Source organism: Erithacus rubecula (assembly GCF_903797595.1).
Source record: "Erithacus rubecula genome assembly, chromosome: 1".
NCBI classification, from domain to species: domain Eukaryota; kingdom Metazoa; phylum Chordata; class Aves; order Passeriformes; family Muscicapidae; genus Erithacus; species Erithacus rubecula.
Window position 1 is genome coordinate 108,228,838 of NC_136658.1, and position 18,568 is coordinate 108,247,405.

The 18,568-nt window shown below is 42.0% G+C and overlaps 1 protein-coding gene across 7 annotated transcripts in view; it reads left to right on the forward strand.

The window, feature by feature from the left end:
- Positions 1-5,649, forward strand: part of PRDM15 (PR/SET domain 15) — a 35,024-nt gene extending 29,375 nt beyond the window's left edge. For all 7 annotated transcript variants that reach the window (XM_079317336.1, XM_079317339.1, XM_079317338.1 and 4 more), the window contains 2 exons: positions 91-303; positions 1,455-5,649. In XM_079317336.1, the coding sequence (XP_079173462.1) occupies positions 91-303; positions 1,455-1,934 (693 nt within the window). In that variant the 3' untranslated portion in view covers positions 1,935-5,649. The remainder of the gene's footprint in view (positions 1-90; positions 304-1,454) is intronic.
- Positions 5,650-18,568: the final 12,919 nt, after the last annotated feature.

Below are 18,568 nucleotides of genomic sequence, written 5' to 3' on the forward strand. Positions count from 1 at the left end.
GTAAACCAGCTTCAGGTGATGATTGTCTCTTACTTGGAACCTCACTAAGCAAAAGGACTTGATGTTTTCTTTGGAAATGTGTTGCTCCAGCCGGAATTAGCCTTGGAACAGGGTGAGCTGCCTGAAGGGAAGCAGCCCATAAAAGCTCCTAAACGTGGCCAGAAACAAAAACAGAAGTCAGGTGAGGAGGAGGAAGCTCAAGTGCCTGAGGACCCTGCCTTCAGTGAATACACAGAGAAGGAAGGTGAATTCACAGGGAATGTTGGAGATGAAACTAATTCAGCTGTACAGAGCATCCAACAGGTGAGATGAGGAGGAGGGTGATGGTGGCATTGCTTAGAGGGATAACTCTTCTTTTGGTTAAAAGCATCACAAAAATGCTTTTTATGCAAAATGCAAAGAGTGGTTGGAACATTTGGAGCTGATTGGATAAATTGTGGTAATACAAAGATGGGTTTAAAAACCCAAGAAGTCAGACCAGTAATATCCTCATGTTTGTTTTCATTTTCCCTGGTCTTAGCATCAACTTGTTTGCTAGATATCACTGGCTGGAGCTGTGATTAAAAGAGTGAAAAGTTAATTTGGCTGTTTGTTCTAAACTTTGCATATCCCTCTTTCCCATCACCATCTTACTTCTACACGTGGAAGTCGGTACATTCCAAGTTTCCTACATTCCCATCTGTGTGTGACTTCTGCCATGGTTTGAAAGAAAAGTGTCTGCTAAGAAAGGCAGGAGCCTTTCTTGAAATGGATAATGTAAACCCCCTCCTTCCAAATGATTATAATTTTGATAATTAAGGGGCTTTCAGGCAAAGATGTGGGAATAGGAATAACAGTTCTTTACTAGGAAAAAATTGAAATACAAGTACAGTATTACAGAAAAAAAAACAACTTCCCCCAAAAAACCCAAATTCAAAACATTGACAGAGTCAGAATCCAAGCTGACACCTGTCAGTCAGTCAGGGTGGTGGCAGCAGTCCCATTCAATGGTGGCTGCATCTTCCTGCAGCGACAGATGTGGTTCAGCTGGAGCAGTGCTCCTGGAGAAGGTGCAGTTTCACTTTGAAGGTCCAGTGATGATGTGGAAAGGTCTGGCTTTCCTCTGGAATCCAGTGGAAAAGGCTGCCTTGGTGTTCCACATCTCAGTTTTTATGTAGGTAGGAAAGGCTTGGCTCCTCCCCTGGCTGGAACATCTCCCAGTGGGATGATGTAATTTTATCAGCCATGCACTGGGACTCACTGGCCATGAACAGGAGATATCTCCTGGAGGAAGGATGGGTTGTGGAAAAGATAAAAATGACTGCTCCACCTGATTTCAGCAGATAGCCCATTAGCAGAGCATATCTCCCATGGAGATAAGGATCACTGCCCCACCTGGTCTCAACAGATGGTGATAGAATACAGACTTTTGATCACTAAGACAAACCTGAGGTCACCTCTGTGTTTCTCCTCAGGTGGTGGTGACCCTCAGCGACCCAAACGTCACCGCCCCCTCCAGCTCCGTGGGGCTCACCAACATCACCGTGACCCCCATCACCACGGCAGCCGGCACCCAGTTCACCAACCTGCAGCCCGTGGCCGTGGGCCACCTGAGCCCCCCGGAGCGGCAGCTGCAGCTGGACAGCTCCATCCTGACCGTCACCTTCGACACGGTCAGCGGCTCGGCCATGCTGCACAACCGCCAGAGCGACATGCAGCTGCCGCCGCAGCCCGAGGCGCCCAACCCCCAGTCCGTGGCCCATTTCATAAACCTGACCACCCTGGTGAACTCCATTGCTCCCCTGGGCAGCCAGATGCCAGATCAGCACCCCCTGAGCTGGAGGTCAGTGCCTCAGACTGATGTCCTGCAGCCCCCGGCGCCGGCCGCGCCCCCGCAGCCGGGCCAGCAGCCGGTCCAGACAGAGCAGCAGCAGCAGCAGATGTACAGCTACTAATTTATGCTGGGGGCAAGTGCTGGCTTGGACACTGCTCAGAGACACAGAAAAACACACAGACCTTTGGAAAATTTCTAATAGGATTGTTTGCTGGATACCAAACAGAGATGGGAAGACGTTTGTACAATGAAATTTAAGCTGAAATTGGCAGATCGCCCTGCAACGCCCCAGTCTGAGATTCTCCTGCTGTCTCTAGACCTTGCACTGTCTTAAAAAACAACAGAAAGGAAAAAAAATATCTCACCACAAATTTTAGCAGCCCCTTGCAGTTGTGCAGTAAGTTTGAGATTTGACAGGTGCATCAACACACACCTTAACCAAAGCAGAGAAATCCCAGATTTTGCAGCACTTGTGATGTACAAAAACCCTTTTACTTCACTTTTCATACCATGTCACTTGTTTCTATGTCTGCAAATGACATCTGAAGACCTTGTTCAGTGGGTGGAATGTCCTTGTGTGTGGTCAGCTGGTAGAGACTGAAATGTGAAGACACAAAGGGGCAAAACAAGGATTGTCTTTGTTTCTTATCTTCTTTAGGTCTTGTATCTAACAACATCAGTAAAGTAGGTGGAATTTGGGGTTTTGGGGTGGGCATGAGTGTGGTGTGAAAGAAAATATTACCAATTATTTCCATTTTAGTCATGGGAAAAACCCTGTACTCATCAGACAGTGTTAGTGGTACTTGAGCCAGAGAGCTGATCTAATGCTGAGCAAACTTTCTAGTCAAGTTTCAATCAAACCAATTACAAACTGAAAGAAGAATGTGATACAGTTTTATGTAATTTTTTTAAACCTGCTCTTTCAATCTTGCTTTTAGCTGATAGGCCTGAAGAGCAATCAGTCCCCTTTGAAATTCAGGATGTGAATTTTTTTCAATTAGACTTATTTCATCGTGTAATAAACACTTGAGAAAGCATTCTTTTTATATATATATACATATACATATATATATATAGCCTTTGTATTTTACTGTGTGTTCCTGGGGAGTATTTGTGTGAAAAACACTGTTACAAACACAATTCAGTAATTTTTTCATCCCCACATTGCCCCTTCTCACAGAAAAAACATATAGATCCTGTTCCATTTCCAAAATTGATTTCCAGAGTTCACAGCCACACACAAGGTTGTGTGAAGTGCAAGAAAAAGGGAATGTGTGAAGCATATTCTGTGTCCTGCCACATGGAGTCAGTGTGCCCCAGTGTATAATGGGTGAGGTTTGCATGACTGCTGGGGATGCAAATTGTGGGTTGGGTCAAACACCTTTGCTGACAGTAACCCTTCATTTCATTTCATTCTCCAGCCATGGATGTGCAGTCTGGACTTTTGCATGTCAAGAAGATAATATTATTCCCACAGGGAAAATGAGCTGATAGCAAAAAGGAATAAACTAAATATATATATATATAATATGCATATATATATATATATAATATTGCTTGAAATCCTGAAGGGCAAACCCCATTGTGGCACAAGATCAAGGTCCTTTGGGGCAGCAGACTGAGCCACAGAACTGTGCTGAAGGGTTTTTTTTCCCTGAGGGTAAAGCAGCTGCTGTGTCTGACAGTGAGGATGGATTGGTGGTTGTAAAAAATCCTGTCTGTGTTTATCATATTTATGAAAAAAGTTGTATGTTTTAGCAGAACTATGAGTAGGAATGACTTCAGCTTTGAAAGTCTCTACTAACATGGACTACTTGACCCCTAAAGGTTGCCTTACAATCTCTACAACAAATGCTCCCAAAGTCTAAATGTCTGGATATTAAAATTAACCTCCAGTGGTTTTTTTTTGGTGCCATGGCTGTGTCCAGAGGCTTGGTGTACCAGGATTTGTGTAAAGCTGCAGGACAGGGGTAGGAAAGGGGTTTCTGGTGACAGATTTTGTGTGTCAGAGCAGCAGAACTACTTTTATTTAACTGTCAACTGGTCTGTAAAATACCTGCATGGAGGGATCAGTATTTGTTGGGACAAGGATGCATATCAGAAAGAAAGGTACCTTTTAGTGGTATGGGAAAGAGCATTTTTCATTCCCTGATCACTTTTATCTTTCTTAGGTACTTTTCACATAAATACAGTGAGATCCCATAATTTTTTAGCCTCCCAATAATCCTGAGTACAGTTCCTGGATTATTTCACCACTGGCTTGAGCTAGTTCAGTTTCTCCTCTGCTGCCCTGTCCACAAATGCTTCTGTTTCACACCAAACCACTGGGCAAGAGGAAGCCAGGTTTTATTTATGAAATATATTGTTTATGTACTTGAAACTTTTTTTTCCCTGTGTTTGATGCCTAATTGGTAAAGGCACATTATCTTCTGGCAGGGTGCTATGAAAAAAAGGGGGAAAAAGGAGGGGAAAACAACTCCTAGGTCGAGTTGTTATGGTAAATACAGAATTTTTACACAATCAGAGTTTTATTGAGACACATGTAAATGGTGATTAGGCTTTTAATTGGGGAGGAAGAGGTTTTTTGCCTTAGCAGAATCCATCTGCTCTATGTTGTTACTACTGACAGTGGCATTTGTGCTGCATTGAATCAACCTGCATCATTTTAACATAATTTCCAGTTTGGTAAGAGTTGCACTCAGATGAAATCAACCTTTAGAGACCTCTCTGGCTTTACAAAATCTCTATCCTAATGTAATCCCTTGGTTTTCTGTACTCTTCTGGGGTTTGGCATCCCTCCTGTGCTACCTGGCCTCAATAACCTCATCCAGGCAATAGGATCTTGCCTTTCTGGCAGTGGTTGATTCCAGGTGATTTTTAGAAGGATAATTGCTTGCATGCTGGTTTTCACATAGAAATGTCCCTCTTCTGTCTCTCAGCATCCCCAAAATCACAGAACAGCCCAGGCTGGAAGGCACCTCAAAAGATGGTTGATCTGGTCCAGCCTTTTTTCTGGGGAAAGGGAGCATAGGTGAGGTGATCATCACAAAATCATTGCTAACCAGCATCCTGACTAATTGCATCTGTTAAACCTCCAGTGACACAACTCTGGGAAGGTTATTCCACTGGGTGATTGTTCTTACTGTAAAAATTACCTTCAATAATGTTCAGGAGAGGAAAATATAACCAGTGGAAAGGCTTTGGTTAGGCCAGGCAATAGAGAGCTCTCTCAAAGCTAACCTTCCTTTGAGACAGGATGGTGATTTTCTCCATGTGGTGCCTCATCATCTCCCAGCATGATTTTATTATTGCTCCTGTTATTAACATCCCTATGAGTAAACAACTGTATCTTGGGTGTGCTGCACCATGAAAAAAACCAAACTTCCAGAACAAATTATTCTGTTTTTTGTTTCAAATTGTTTTGTTTGGAGATGTTGGAAATTGCTGCCTTTTCAGACAGAGCTTCCCTTGGACAAGCAGCAGCTGCTCTCCCAACTAAGCCTTTTCCAGGTGAATACCAAAGTTGTACTGATGCTGTTTTCAAACTGCACAAGAAATAAAACCACTCCAAAAGGGATGTGCAATCTAAATTTCCTCTGCCAATTTGTTCCCTGCCTTGTCAGCTGTAGGATGTGAAGGCTTCATTGTTTTCAGCCACGTGTTGGAGATTTTTGCATAACAGCTGTTCAGTCACAAACTGGAATTACTTGGAGCCAAAGGAGTGATGTTGTGTGGTGTTCTGTGTATTGTCATTGTTTATTGCTAAGACTATTATTTAATTGAATGCTGTCTGTGGCACACTGGGCTCTGAAGTAAAGGAGCATCAAGGTACAGAACCCTTTCTCTGCCAGTGTTATTCTTTACTGTTCCTTAATTTAAGATATCAAACTTTTTTTTCCTTCAAATCTCTCAGATTTGCCCCAAAATCAGTAAGATTAACCCTCATCCAATGGAACTTTGTACATTCCAAATTATAGAAACACAGGGTAGCATTTTAAATTATTTATTCTGTAGCTTGTTGCTGGTAATAACAGAAGAGATTGAATCTTTTATGGTTTCTGTGCTGAGTTCTCTCAGGAGAATTGACTGTATCAAGTGTTATTACACTTTCAAAAACTTTTTTTTTTTTTTTTTTTTTTTGTTAAACTGTGTCATTGTGAAAAATGAGTCTTTTTGCAGAAAGCCACCAGCCATTCTCCTGCCACTCTAACCAGCCACATTTCTGTACTCTTACTGTTCCAAAGATTGCCTGAAGTTAATATCCAGGTAACAGTTGGATTTATTTCAAGAACTGAATTCCCTGCCAGTTTGTCAGTGATTTGTTCTGCATACAGAACAAATGTCTCAATTTCTCACCTGCAAAACCAGGAATGGAATAAACACCACACATCCAAGTGACATCCAAACTATAGGTACCCCAAATGCATGGGGTAAATACCTTTGTGAACTCTTGCCCAGTGATGAGATTTCCTTGGTGCTGTTTACAGTAATAATAATGTCAATCCTGATTGCTTTGGGCCTGATATTTATTATTGATTTGGGTGTACCTGTTGGAAACTCTTTAGCCCTTATATTTTTTGGCCCTTTCACTATTGGCCTTATCTGTAAAAGGAGATGAACATGGGAGGAGGATCTGCTCATTCACACCACGATGAACAGCACAGCTCTGCTTGAAAAGCAGTTTTAGAGACACAAATGCAGCCAAGTGACTTGAATCTCTGAGATTGGTTACCAAGGTTTGTTTCCATGTAGGGCTTTTGCTCTACAGCAAACCTCAAGTCTCACAGTGGCAGCAGGATAAAGGAAAAAAAATGTTTCTGTCATGTTTCTCATCAGCTTATCTTGATTGTCTTGAATATTGATTTTTCACTGATCATGGTAGGAAGCTGCTAAAAAATCAGTGCCATGGTTGGAAAGGATGTTTCTCGCCCTAAATGCTCTGAGAAAGCTCTTCTGGATTTATTTTCCCTCCTGGGTGCTGTAGGGCTGTTCTGCATCTGTACTGCTGCCATCTCAGTTCAGACAGGATTCTGCAGCAGAATCTCAAATCACAGAATGGCTCTGTTTGGAAAACTTAAAAACCATCCAGTCCCACCCCTGCCATGGGCAGGGACACCTTCCACTATCCCAGGCTGCTCCAAGCTCTGTCCAACTTGGCCTTGGACACTTCCAGGGATTCAGGGGCAGCCAAAAGTTCAATGGACAGCCTGTGCCTCACCATCCTCACAGGGAAGAATTTCTTCTTAATACTAAACCTAACCCTACTTTCTCTCAGTTTAGAGCCATTCCCCTTGTTCTGTCACTACATGCCCTTATAAAAAGTCCCTTTTCAGCTCTCTAGCACAGCTGATGATGGCTGAAATGTTGGATCATTCATCCAAAAAGTCCAAGATCACTTGCTAAATGCCCAAAATCTGAGCAGAAAGTGTCCTAGTGATTTCAATGTCACCCCCAAAGTAAGAATTTAATCAACATTTGGGGTGTAATTCCCTTGTATTCCTGTTTTATCCAGGAGCTGTGTGTAGCCAGTTACAATGTCAGCTTAGTTGCTGACACTTTTGAAAAGCTGATTATTGGGTGAAATGTCTGTAGAACAGCTGATATGAAAACCGAGAAAAACCACTGAGTTTGGAGGTTTATTTCATTTAAAGCCAAGTTTCTTAGTCCTAGTATCTTTGCTGTCACTTGTGTGACTGTGTTTTTCTGGTTTTGATTCTACAAGGTTTTTTTAAGGTGTCCTGGAAGTGTGAAGGGAACAGAGCTCAGGGGATCCTCAGAGTCACCAGGACTCGTGTCTTCCATGTTTAGTGAATAAAACCACAGAATCCTTTTAGGCTGGAAAAGAGATCATTGAGTCCAGGCTGTGACTGATCCCCACCTTGTCTCCAGCCCAGAGCTCTTCCAATGCCTGACCACCCTGTCTGTGAAGGAATTCTTCCTGATGTCCAGCCTGAGCCTCCCCTGGCACAGCCTGAGGCCTCTTGTCCTGTTCCTGGTTATCACAGAATGGTTTGGGTTGAAAGGGACCTTAAAAATCATCCAGTCCACCCCCTGCCATGGCAGGGATACTTTCCACTGTTCCAGGCTGCTCCAAACCCCTGTGTCCAACCTGGCCTTGGGATCCAGGGGCAGCCACAGCTGCTCTGGGCAGTCCCAGGGCCTCCCCTCCCTCACAGGGAAGAATTCATTCCTAATATCTAAAACAAATTTCCCCTTTTCCAGTCTGTACCCATTACCCTTGTCCTGTCACTCCAGTTCCTCATGAATTGTCCCTCTCTGGCTCCCCTGTAGCCCCTTCAGGCACTGGAGGCTGCTCTGAGATCTCCAGGCTTCTGCTCCCCAGGCTGAACAGTTCCAACATTCTCAGCATCAAGAAAGGGATTCAGAACTGGGGGGAATGAGGGGCCTGAGGGGCAATGAGAACATTGAAAGCACAGCTAAAAAATTCCTGAGAGAATGCAAGCTCAGCCTGCTGTGCTGAGCTGATGGAGGCTGTGGCTGGCTGCAGGGCTGTGCACTCATCAGTGATTATTGCACAGGGCCTGTGCTCTGTTCCCTGTGCAGGGAGAAGGGTTGATGTGTGCTCAGTGTGTGAATTTAACCCATTGAACTCAAAGGTTTGGATTCACAGGCTCCATGTGCTGTTATGTGCAGCAACATGCAGGAACCAAGCAGGGAGATGCTCAGTGATAAGAGGATGAAGAAGGCCCACACTTCATGGCTTTTGGGAATTGTGGAAGTGAGGTTGTGAGCAGGATTTTCTCAAGGGTGATTGTCTTTTCTCACACATAAAATAAACCTGTGATGTCTGCACACAAGTCAGGCACAGGAGATTTGTGAGGGGAACAAAGGGGGGGGCTTTACAATAAAAAAAAAAAAGCAAAAAAAAAACCCACTAAAAAATCAAATCAGCTCATTACAGGAAAGGATGGGGCAATACTAACCCCAGATCCTTGCTCTGCCAAGGGAGATACAAAAGAATGGCTCTCAGTCTGTTACCCTGGCTGGTAGATAAAAAATAATAAATAAACTGCATGCTCAAGCTCCTTTTGCCTTCTCTCCACACCAATGCCCTGACCCTTAGCAGGGCTTTCAGAGGAATAAATGCCTTTGTCTGACTGACACAGGTGGCTCTTGTGCCCTTGTTAGGGTGTGGAATTCAGGACTGCTGAACTGTAAATATGGGTGCATAGGTTGGGCAGGAGTGGGTTCTTTTAAGGGCTGTGTGTGTTTTTAAAAGTAAAGAATAGTTGCTTTATTTCTGTCCCATGAAGTCCATGCTGATGCCAACAGATATTTGCTGAAGAGACTGAAATCAGGGACAAAGCACCATTTTTAAAGACAAAAAAAAAATCTTATATTGCATAACCAACGAGAAAAATTGGAAACTTTGTCCTGAAGGCAAATGAATCTATTTCTCATTCACTCTCCTCCCTTTTTCACTACTTTTTTTCCCATGAAATACATGCAAATCCCAACATGCACTAAGTTTTCCTCCAGGCATGATATACTTGTGTGGTTATTTAAGTAAGAAGTGGGTTGAACAGAGATATGAGGTGTTCCCAGCAGAAAGAGCTTGGAAAAGAGTAAAGAGTGCTCTGATTACTGCTGCTGTGCTCAAGTCATGCACTCACCCCGAGAGCATTTGCAGGTAGTAAAGGGGATAGCTGTCATTCCAATTATACAAAACACACATTTCCCTCTTAATTTACTTTGTCTTCTCACAGTACAGCCACTGTTTCTGAGTCTGCCTACTTGGAAAGGTGTCTAGAAATTAAGTTGTAAGCATTTTATCAAAATGAAGAGTGGTTTAAGGAGTAATTCAAGTAGAGCAAGAACTTGCTGTTATCAATTAATGCCTGAAAGAAATCACAAATTCTGGTTGTACAGGACACTTATCTGTCTGGAAGCAAAAAAAATCAATGTGTGTGGTCTGTGCTTAGCTGCAAATCCTTCCAGAATCCTTCCAGCTCTCCATTGCCTTTGTTTGGGATGTAGGATATTGAAAATAGTGGGGTTGAGCCTGAGCTAACAGAAGTACAAACAGAAGGATTAGAGGGTGGGTGGGGTGTAGAGAGAAGGGGGGAGAGTTGTGGGTGTTCAGGTGGGAGGGGAGACAAGGAAAGGGCAATGGGGGAGGTTCAAATAAAATATAAAAACTAGGGAGGGGATGTGAGAGGTCCAGGTGGGATGCAGGGAGAAGGAAGCAGGATGTGGGGGTTCAGTACAGAAAAGGGGAGGCTGTGCCATCATGGGCAGGAGGATTTCAAAGCCTCTCCTACAGTTTTCCCTCTGGTGGTTTTTGCCTCTGGTCTTTGGGATATTGTGGAAACTGGCATTGGTCAATTAGAATAATTATAACTTGAGATATTTTGTTCCAGTGGTATTAATACCGTGGCTGGAATAGCTTTAATAAAGTTACTTGACCACGGATTATTTAATGTCCAGCATAAACACTGCTCTTCCTGCCCTTCCCTCTGTTTTAGGGATGTCAGGAGTTCCTGTTTCAGGGAAAAGGTTGCTTGTAGAAGTTTGGATTGACCTGTTACAACCTGAGGAGAGTCCCACTTGGAATACCAGACCATCATTTCCCTGGGAAGCCTTCCAGTATTTCACTTTCTGCTAGGGGAACACTTCCAGAGGGGTATTTTTAGTAGCTGGGAGTACAAAGAGCACAAAGCCAGTCGTGTGGATGGTGCCTGTTTCACACACAGAGTTGGCACAGCCATTCCTGCACCTTTTCCCTCTTTCCCACTCTGTTTTTTTCAGCCCAGAATGATGTCAGCACCCACGTTTTTTAATCAGTGGGATCAGCACGAGCACCAGGCAAGGCACAGTCAGGCTTTTTGCACTGATGCTTGAGGCTACTGGGCAGAGTTTGTCTCCCAGATCTGTATGAGAAAGTGAAGAGCCTCCTCCCAGCTGCCTGTTGCCATCCTGCTCCCAAAGTCTGCTGCTGCTGAGATCCACCAGCTGATCTGCTCAGAGCTCCTGGAGCCCTGAAAACCAACCCAGGGAATAAAGCAAGGCAGGGAGTGGCTCTCAGAGCAGCTGATCTGGCACATCTTTGGAGCTAGTCACACAGGGAAGAGGAGGGAGGTGGAAAACCACGGAGAATGGGCCAGAAGAATTTTTTTTAATGAAGTTTGCTGTTGTTGTATCTGCTCAGAGTAACAAAAAACCAGTGGAGCTATTTCTCATTGGTTTACATTCCTGTGGCTCCCTTTATACAAACATGCATCCAATTGAGCAGAAAACTGATTTTCCTCTGTATCATTCCCCACCAAGAACCAACTTTGAGCTGCAAATCCCTTTTTTTTTTTTTTCTTTCCATCAATTTTCTCACCAATTTAGCAGCTGTGCCAAATTCCAGAGCTGCATCCAGAGAACAAGAAAATGGAGCCAGCCCTGTTCAGTGGGATCCCACGCTGGTGTCAGTGGCTGGAATTGCACTCCTGGTAATGGTTGTTTGGCTTTTCTGTGTGCAAAGAGGTTTTACAGCCCTGCCATGCAGTTAAATTATGAGAAAGGCACTCTCAGCACATGTTTGGGATGGTGATCACAGGACTCTTACCATGTGTTGTAATGAAAATGTTACAACTTGTGGCTTCTGGCAAGGTATGGTTTGCAAGATACGGCCTTAGATACTAAAAATAAGGTATCCAGTAATTTAAAAAACAAAAAAAACAACCAAAAAACATTCGTGTCATTGAGGAGACTGTAATGTCAACTACTATTTTTACAAAAGAAACTCAGAGAAATGTAATATAACAGAAACTTTTAGGCAATGGCCCCGGGAAGCAAATTTAAGAGCTCAGCATTGCTGCTACCAGACAATGTGTGAATGGGAAGAATGCTGCTTTGCATGGAAATGCACGGGGGAATTTTGCAATCACACTGGGGAGCACTTGGAGGAGCTGGGAAGAGCAGGTCATTCCCACCTCACCTCTCACACAATTTCTGTGAGACAATACTCCAAGACTAGAAGGTAATTCTGACTTCAGTTTACCTGGAAAACAGCACTGGCTCCAGTTCACCTGAGCTTTGATCAGCCCACCTGCCTGAAGCCCTTCAGCAGGGCCTCATTCCTGATTTTTTCCTTCATTCCTGGGCATCCTGGATTTTTGTTTGTATTGGCAGCTATTATTAATGTGGAAGGAGAGTGAAGAGGTGATGCCATGAGAACTTCTGCAGAGGTTTTCTTTTCTAAGATCAGGGCCTCAGCAGGTGCAGATTTTAGCAAAGTGTTTTTAATGGCAGAGTTTTCTTTCCTTTCAGGGATAAGAATTTTAAGTTTTAAATTAGGATTTATATGAATCTTTAGAAAAAGGGAAACTTACTGTTTCTGTAGTGTTTTCCTTAAGACACTGGTGTTATCATGATGGCTTTTGTATTTTACAGTTTTTAAACAGTATTAAATGTAATCAAAAAGAAAACAAAAAAAATCAAATTCTGCAGAAAATTACAGGCAGACTCAGTGGATGTAATAGCAATAATATACCAGACTTTTTAATATAGCTGGTTTGGCTCTTGTGTATCCTGCTCTTTATTCTTAACACTGTAATCAAGTGTAATTACAGGTGTAGACATTTTAATTAAAGGTGAATGAGTTTTAATTAAAGGTGAAAAAAGGAGAATTGGACCAACATTAACAATGTCTCTGTGACCTAAGCCAAAGAGTGTCACAGTATACACCTAAGGAAATCCTGATTTTTGCAAAATTTTCCTATTGAATCTATGAAGTACCCATGTGTAGGAAGTTTTGCTCTAAGGTATAAAGCACTCAGGTGTTGCTGCATTTGTGGGACAGTGGGAAATCTGCTTGCCACTGAGATTTGCAAGTTTTATTTGGTGCATTATCAGCAGATAGCAATTAACAGCTTCTCTGCTAAGGCTACCCACAGTGTGAATTTACTGCACCTAGGAGGAGCTTGTTGGCAGAACTGTGATGTGAAATATTTGATATTGGCATTTTCTTTTCCATTTTCTTTCTGGATTTGGCTCACAATAGGGACTTTTTGCTCAGTCTTAGCCCTGAACAACGTGCCCCAGTGTCTCTGTGACATGAGATTGTCACGGTAGCAAAGAGAAAAATGAAAACCACTGGAATAGATCACCCAGAGAGGGTGTGGAGCTCCCTTCTGGGGATATTCCAGACCTGTCTGGACAAAATCCTGTGCTCTGGGATGGTTCCCCTGGAGCAGGGACATGGGACAGCTGAGCCACTGTGGTGCCTCCCAACCTGACCCACTCTGTGATATCTGCATAACATTTCTGACATTTAATTCGAATTTTCTTTCTTTTTCTTGGGAATGATCTTTTGGACAAAGGTAACCTTGTAGTGTGTAGCCAGATCTAGAGTCTGAAAAAAAAAACACAAAAAAATCTGATGTTTCCTTGGTTAGTTGGAAATGTTTGGGATCTTTTCTTTTCAAAGAGAAATCAGACATTTGCACTGAGGTGACACTCCAACATTGCCAAGATTAGTTTCAACTAAAAATGGTTTGTAGCTTGACCAGTTTTTTATGTCCTGTGTTAAATAAAATAATTTATCAATTCTGTGCTATTACTGTACCAAGTAAACCAAGACAAGAGCAGTTACTATATTTTAGTTACAGTGTTAATAAAAAAAAATAATTTGCTAACAAAAGCAATCTATGTTAACAAAAGTTTGTTAATAAAAAATTGTTAATAAAAAGATCATCCTTAAACCCATTCTCTATTATCTCTGTTTTTTTTCAACTCAGAGTTTGTGATAATATTAATGACATGCACTGTCTTTTTGAGGTTAAGAACAAACACTAATGAGGACGAAAATATTTCCATGCAAGGCAATGTCAGACCAAAGGTTTGTGCTTTACAAGGATATTTTATTTCTCATGTGTGTCATATTATAATTAGAATCAGTGTGATACTGGAGCATTTATTATCAGGATTTATTGGGGTAAATATCCTGCAGTGATGGAGCAGAGTCACTTCTATTTTCTGATGGTGCCTACAGTCCATGCTTTGCTTCACTTTGCCTCACTGGGTCTATAATAATTTCCACTTTCCTCTTAACATTTCAGGTAGGATGTCTAAAAATATCCTTTTGACCCTAGATTTAGATTATTTACTTTCACATAATGCTCTGTTATCTCTCTTTTCATTAATTCTTCCTTAAATGAAATAAAGAATGACACCCAAATTCTGTTTGGAGAGAGGAAGTTCTGTTGTTAAATCAACCTGTGAGAATCTCTAAATAAAAAAATTTTATTTGCAAGTGGATTACACATGTAGTACCCCACTGTCTTCTTTTTAAAGCTATAATCCTAAGCATATAATACAGATCATTATTTATGATAACTTTTATAGTTTGATTACAAACTATTGTTACAGAAAAACCTTATTGCTGATATCTTGCAGAAATCATATTTCTTGCAGTAGTTGTTTTTTATACTGATGCCTTTAATGCACACCAATCTTTACTCACATACTGCTATGATTGGTCTATTTATGTTAAAAAATTAAGAAGGTTCAGAAAAAGTTCAAAGCCCTCAGAATTTTACTTTGCTGCCTCTGTCACTAAGCTTTCTTTGCTGGAAAAACATGCTTAAACCCCAGCTAATTGATTCAATATTCCACTTTTTGGTATTTGTAAGTGGGCAGTTTGGGCTGATGGAATCCTTGAGCCCACAGCATTCTGCAAAACCTTTTTGATACATGTTTTTTCAAGTACCAGCTATGCAGTGAATTTCATTAATTAGAAGAATGTTTCCCAACTTAGTAGGCAGGCTCCACCAGCCCCAGGAGGTGGGGTAGGGCACAGAACAGAACTTTGAGGGCAGGGAAAACTGCTTACCTTTCCCACCCTCCTGCAAAGATGTTCCCACAGTAATGAACATAATTCCCTTTGGAAAGTCACCCGTGCAGCTTCCCCCAGCACTCGTGGTACCTCTCACTGTGTCAGCTTCAGCTTCCCCACAGGAAAATCTTCTGACTCAGGCAGCAGCCCCAAAAACTTCACTCCTCTCCTGTTTGCACAGAAAGAACAGTCAGAAAAGTTCCATTGAAACACTCAAAGTTTTGGTGCCAACGAATTGAAATGAGCCGAAGCCCCGTGTGGCTGCTCTGATTAAGAGGTGAAGTGGTTTTCCATCTGTCTGGCTCAATATTTTAGTTGACTCACCTTTATGTGCCTCTGTGTTTCCATATACACAGGTCCTTGGATTCCTCAGATCCTGTTTCAAGCCCTTCCGAGGAAATAAGGGCTTGTCTGCCCCGGGGGGCTGTTGTGAAATCCACTGGATGGGAATTTTAAATGCAGCATTAACCCTTGTGGGAATGCTCTGTTCTGCACACAGAGTGCTCAGCAGCTGGCTTTAACCCACTCTGCTAAGATTACAATGACTAAAACCAGGCAATCTTAAATAAAATAGGGGTTTTTTATTGCTGTATTTTTCTCTGCACAACCTGAATGATATTTAAATTTTAATCAGCTGGTATCAGCCTAAGGAATTTCACCCATTTCCTGTCCCTGGTGTTAGATTTGGTTGGAAGCAGTTCCTTGTCCCAAAATCAATGTGTGGTTTTATAAAGTTGTGCCAGCACAGCAGAGAGGCTCAGGGTCAGATTGCTGGGAACTTTGAATTTGCAGTGCTGGCAGTGTGCTGCTAATGGCACCTGTCTCACACTGCAGAAAATGCAAAGTACAGCCACTTTCACTCTCAGGTGTGGGGCTTTTGTGGACTGAGGCAGAGGATAATTAAGGTTTAGTCTCCCCTTGTAAATCCTGACTCGTGGGGTGCTGCATCCTGACACCAAATTCAGTTTAATCACTGTCCAGCCTTCCCATTTCTGCTGGAATTACCTGCACTGCCCTCCCAAACCTTGAGTAGGAGCAGGGAGAAGTGAAGGGGAGGACAAAGTAAAAATACACAGAGAAATAAACCAAGAGAAAAGCATGAACAGACACATCCCTGCTCAAAAGAATGAGGAGCATCCACTCAATTAGTCTGGACAGACTTTTCAGCTGTGAGATGGTGAGAACTCAGGACCTGGTTTGTGTTGTGGATACTGCAAAATTTTCTGCATTTTTGTAGTAGATGTAATTGTCTCTGTGTTGGAGTGAGTTAATTAAATGTTATTGCTACATTTACTGGTGTCTGTTTGGTTTTTAAAAACACTTAATTCTATGTTCCTGTCAGTTGATTTTCTGCCAAAACATCTTGTCTTCTCCATGCTTCTATTTTGGTTTATGTTACCCAATGTGGTTTTATGAACATGTTGCTCTTCATGCCTCTGATAATGAGGAAGAAACTGTTACAAATACAAAATAAAAGGTTGTTTATTGCCACTGGAAAGGTAGTTAATAAAAAAAAATTAAAACATACTGTCTCAAAAAGTATTTCACATATAAATGTCTCTTATAAAATTCACTTTGTGCTCTGTGTGCATATTGTGGAAGATCTTTGGATATTTCTTCACCTATTTATTTTCACCTATTTAATTTATTTCTTCACCTATTACAAAAACATTTCTATTTTATCTGCACCATGATTTAAGTAGGACAGTTCCAACCATCCATGGGCAGCTCTCAGAGTAACTGGGAGTTGAACAGGGATGGTTTTCCTCATGATTCTGCTTGTGGGTGACACTGCACAAACCACTCAAGCAGATTTTTTACTTATTTCTACCAGCCAGGATCAGGGTTGTGTCCCTCATAATAACATTTCCTGGTGAGCTTCCTCTTCCTTCTGTCCACCTGATCCTTCCAAATCAAGGGAAGCACACCTACTGCTGCCCCAGTTTTTCTCAGCTCTGTGGTAAGAAAGAGCATTTTTAATGCATTCTCTCCATTGCAAGCTGCCTCTTGTGTTAAAATTATTGTCGTGGCTTCAAAGGAGGTGATGTCCTGCCCGTGGCTGTGCTGGAGCCACATTCCACTGACAGCCTTTCATAGCAGATTGTTTGAGTAAGGGCTCAGCTATGGGCTGTATTTGCTGTGCATGCCATTCAGCCTCAGACCTGGGGAGGAGCAGAGCCTCTCCAGATGAAAAGCTGAAGGATGATAAAGGCAATAATTTGTGGGACTCTGCTGCTGGAACACATAGTTCTGTGCTGGCTTTCAACTAATCAGATTGGGTTTGTTTTGTAAAATCAACACAGTCCAAATTTGATTGGAATCCTCTTGGTGAAGCCCCAAGATCTGTGTCTCTTCAATTTATGGGCTGAAGTTGCTTTTTTGGGTTAGCTATTAATGACAAAATCCCATCAGTGGATGCAAGACAATATACACATAAACATAAATGTGTTCACCTTCCCCCTGGAGATTAGCTGACACATGCATTATTGTTTTTGTCTGGAGAACTCAACTCACACCAGCAACCTGAGAGTGTAAAATTTGTAGTCCTTAAAAGGAACAAAAATCACACATCATTGTGATCATAACTTTAGAAAATAAAGCCCATTAGGACAGATGAAGGGACTCCTCTGGCTATATACACCTAAATAAGGGAATGGGGAAAAGTCAGATGTGGAAGAGAAGGGATATGATGTGTGTTCAAAGATGTTTAGGAACAGTGAAACCATTTGTTCTCCATGTCTGTGCTAGAAAAGATGAGAAGTAAAGAGCATCAGTTACAAGAGAGGTGCAAGATCTATTGCAGGCAAGGTGAGGTTTCAGGCTTTCCTGTCTTTTAATAAAGATTTTAAGGTTCTGACCCTTTACTGAGTACATGGATCTGTAGCTCAGAGCTCTGTGCCAGGAAATTGCCTGTATTCCATGCACTGGAGTGGATGTGGGCTGTGATCCAGGTTTTGCATTCCTGTTCTTCTTGAGAGAACATCCTGGTGAAGAGCAGAAATGGACTCTGTGTGCACCTCCTTGGTCAGGTGAGCTAGGCAAGTCCTTTTTGGTAAATGAATTTTATGTATTCATTTCTGAGACCTAAAGATATCCAAAGTGTCATTTAGTTTGAGTCACCTGATTATTCTTATCATCAAGAGTATTTTCTTTTCCTGCCTCCCATTCTTGAATTTGCATTTAGTCCTCTTGATTCTTCAGTCTTTGATTGGTGCAGGCTATGATTTCACCTTTCTAAAAAGGGAGATTTCTGCACAATTGTCACCTTTGTTAGGCAGATGAGACACTTGTGGCTGCTCCTTGCATGAGATGATGAGATATTCCTTCACATATGTCTGAAGTTTTCTCCTGAAAGCAGTTTTTTTAGCTCTATTTACATCTAAACATAAAACCACTTGGGATTTTCCCCTTGTCACATGTCAACAGTCAGAGCTTTCTACTTCTGCTGTTAAAACTTGTATTGTGTCCAGAGCATCAGAGAGTTCCTGAGCTCAACAGATCTGAGGACAGAGCTTTTTAAATGCAAAGATTGTCTGATGGCTTGCTGATTGCTTGTGGTTAACCACCATGTGAATTTAAATATAAAGACAGAAAGTGGAAAGATTTAAAAATAAATAGTAAGTGGAGTTCAGGAGATGAACAGCTGGATTTATTCACTGTCCCATCCTCCTGGTGCTCCAGAGACTGTGAACACTGGAGATATTCCAGAACTGTCTGGACACAACCCTGTGCCACAGACATCTGCAGGGTTAAATATCCTGTGGTGTTTGCAACACTGCTAGCATGAATTTTGTTATTTTAAGAAGTAGTTTGTGTATTTCTAAAAATATGAAAGTCAGACATAAGTATGTGATTGCTTCTTCTGCTGCTGCATAAGAAAGCACAGTCCTCATGTGCAGCTTTTTTTTTTT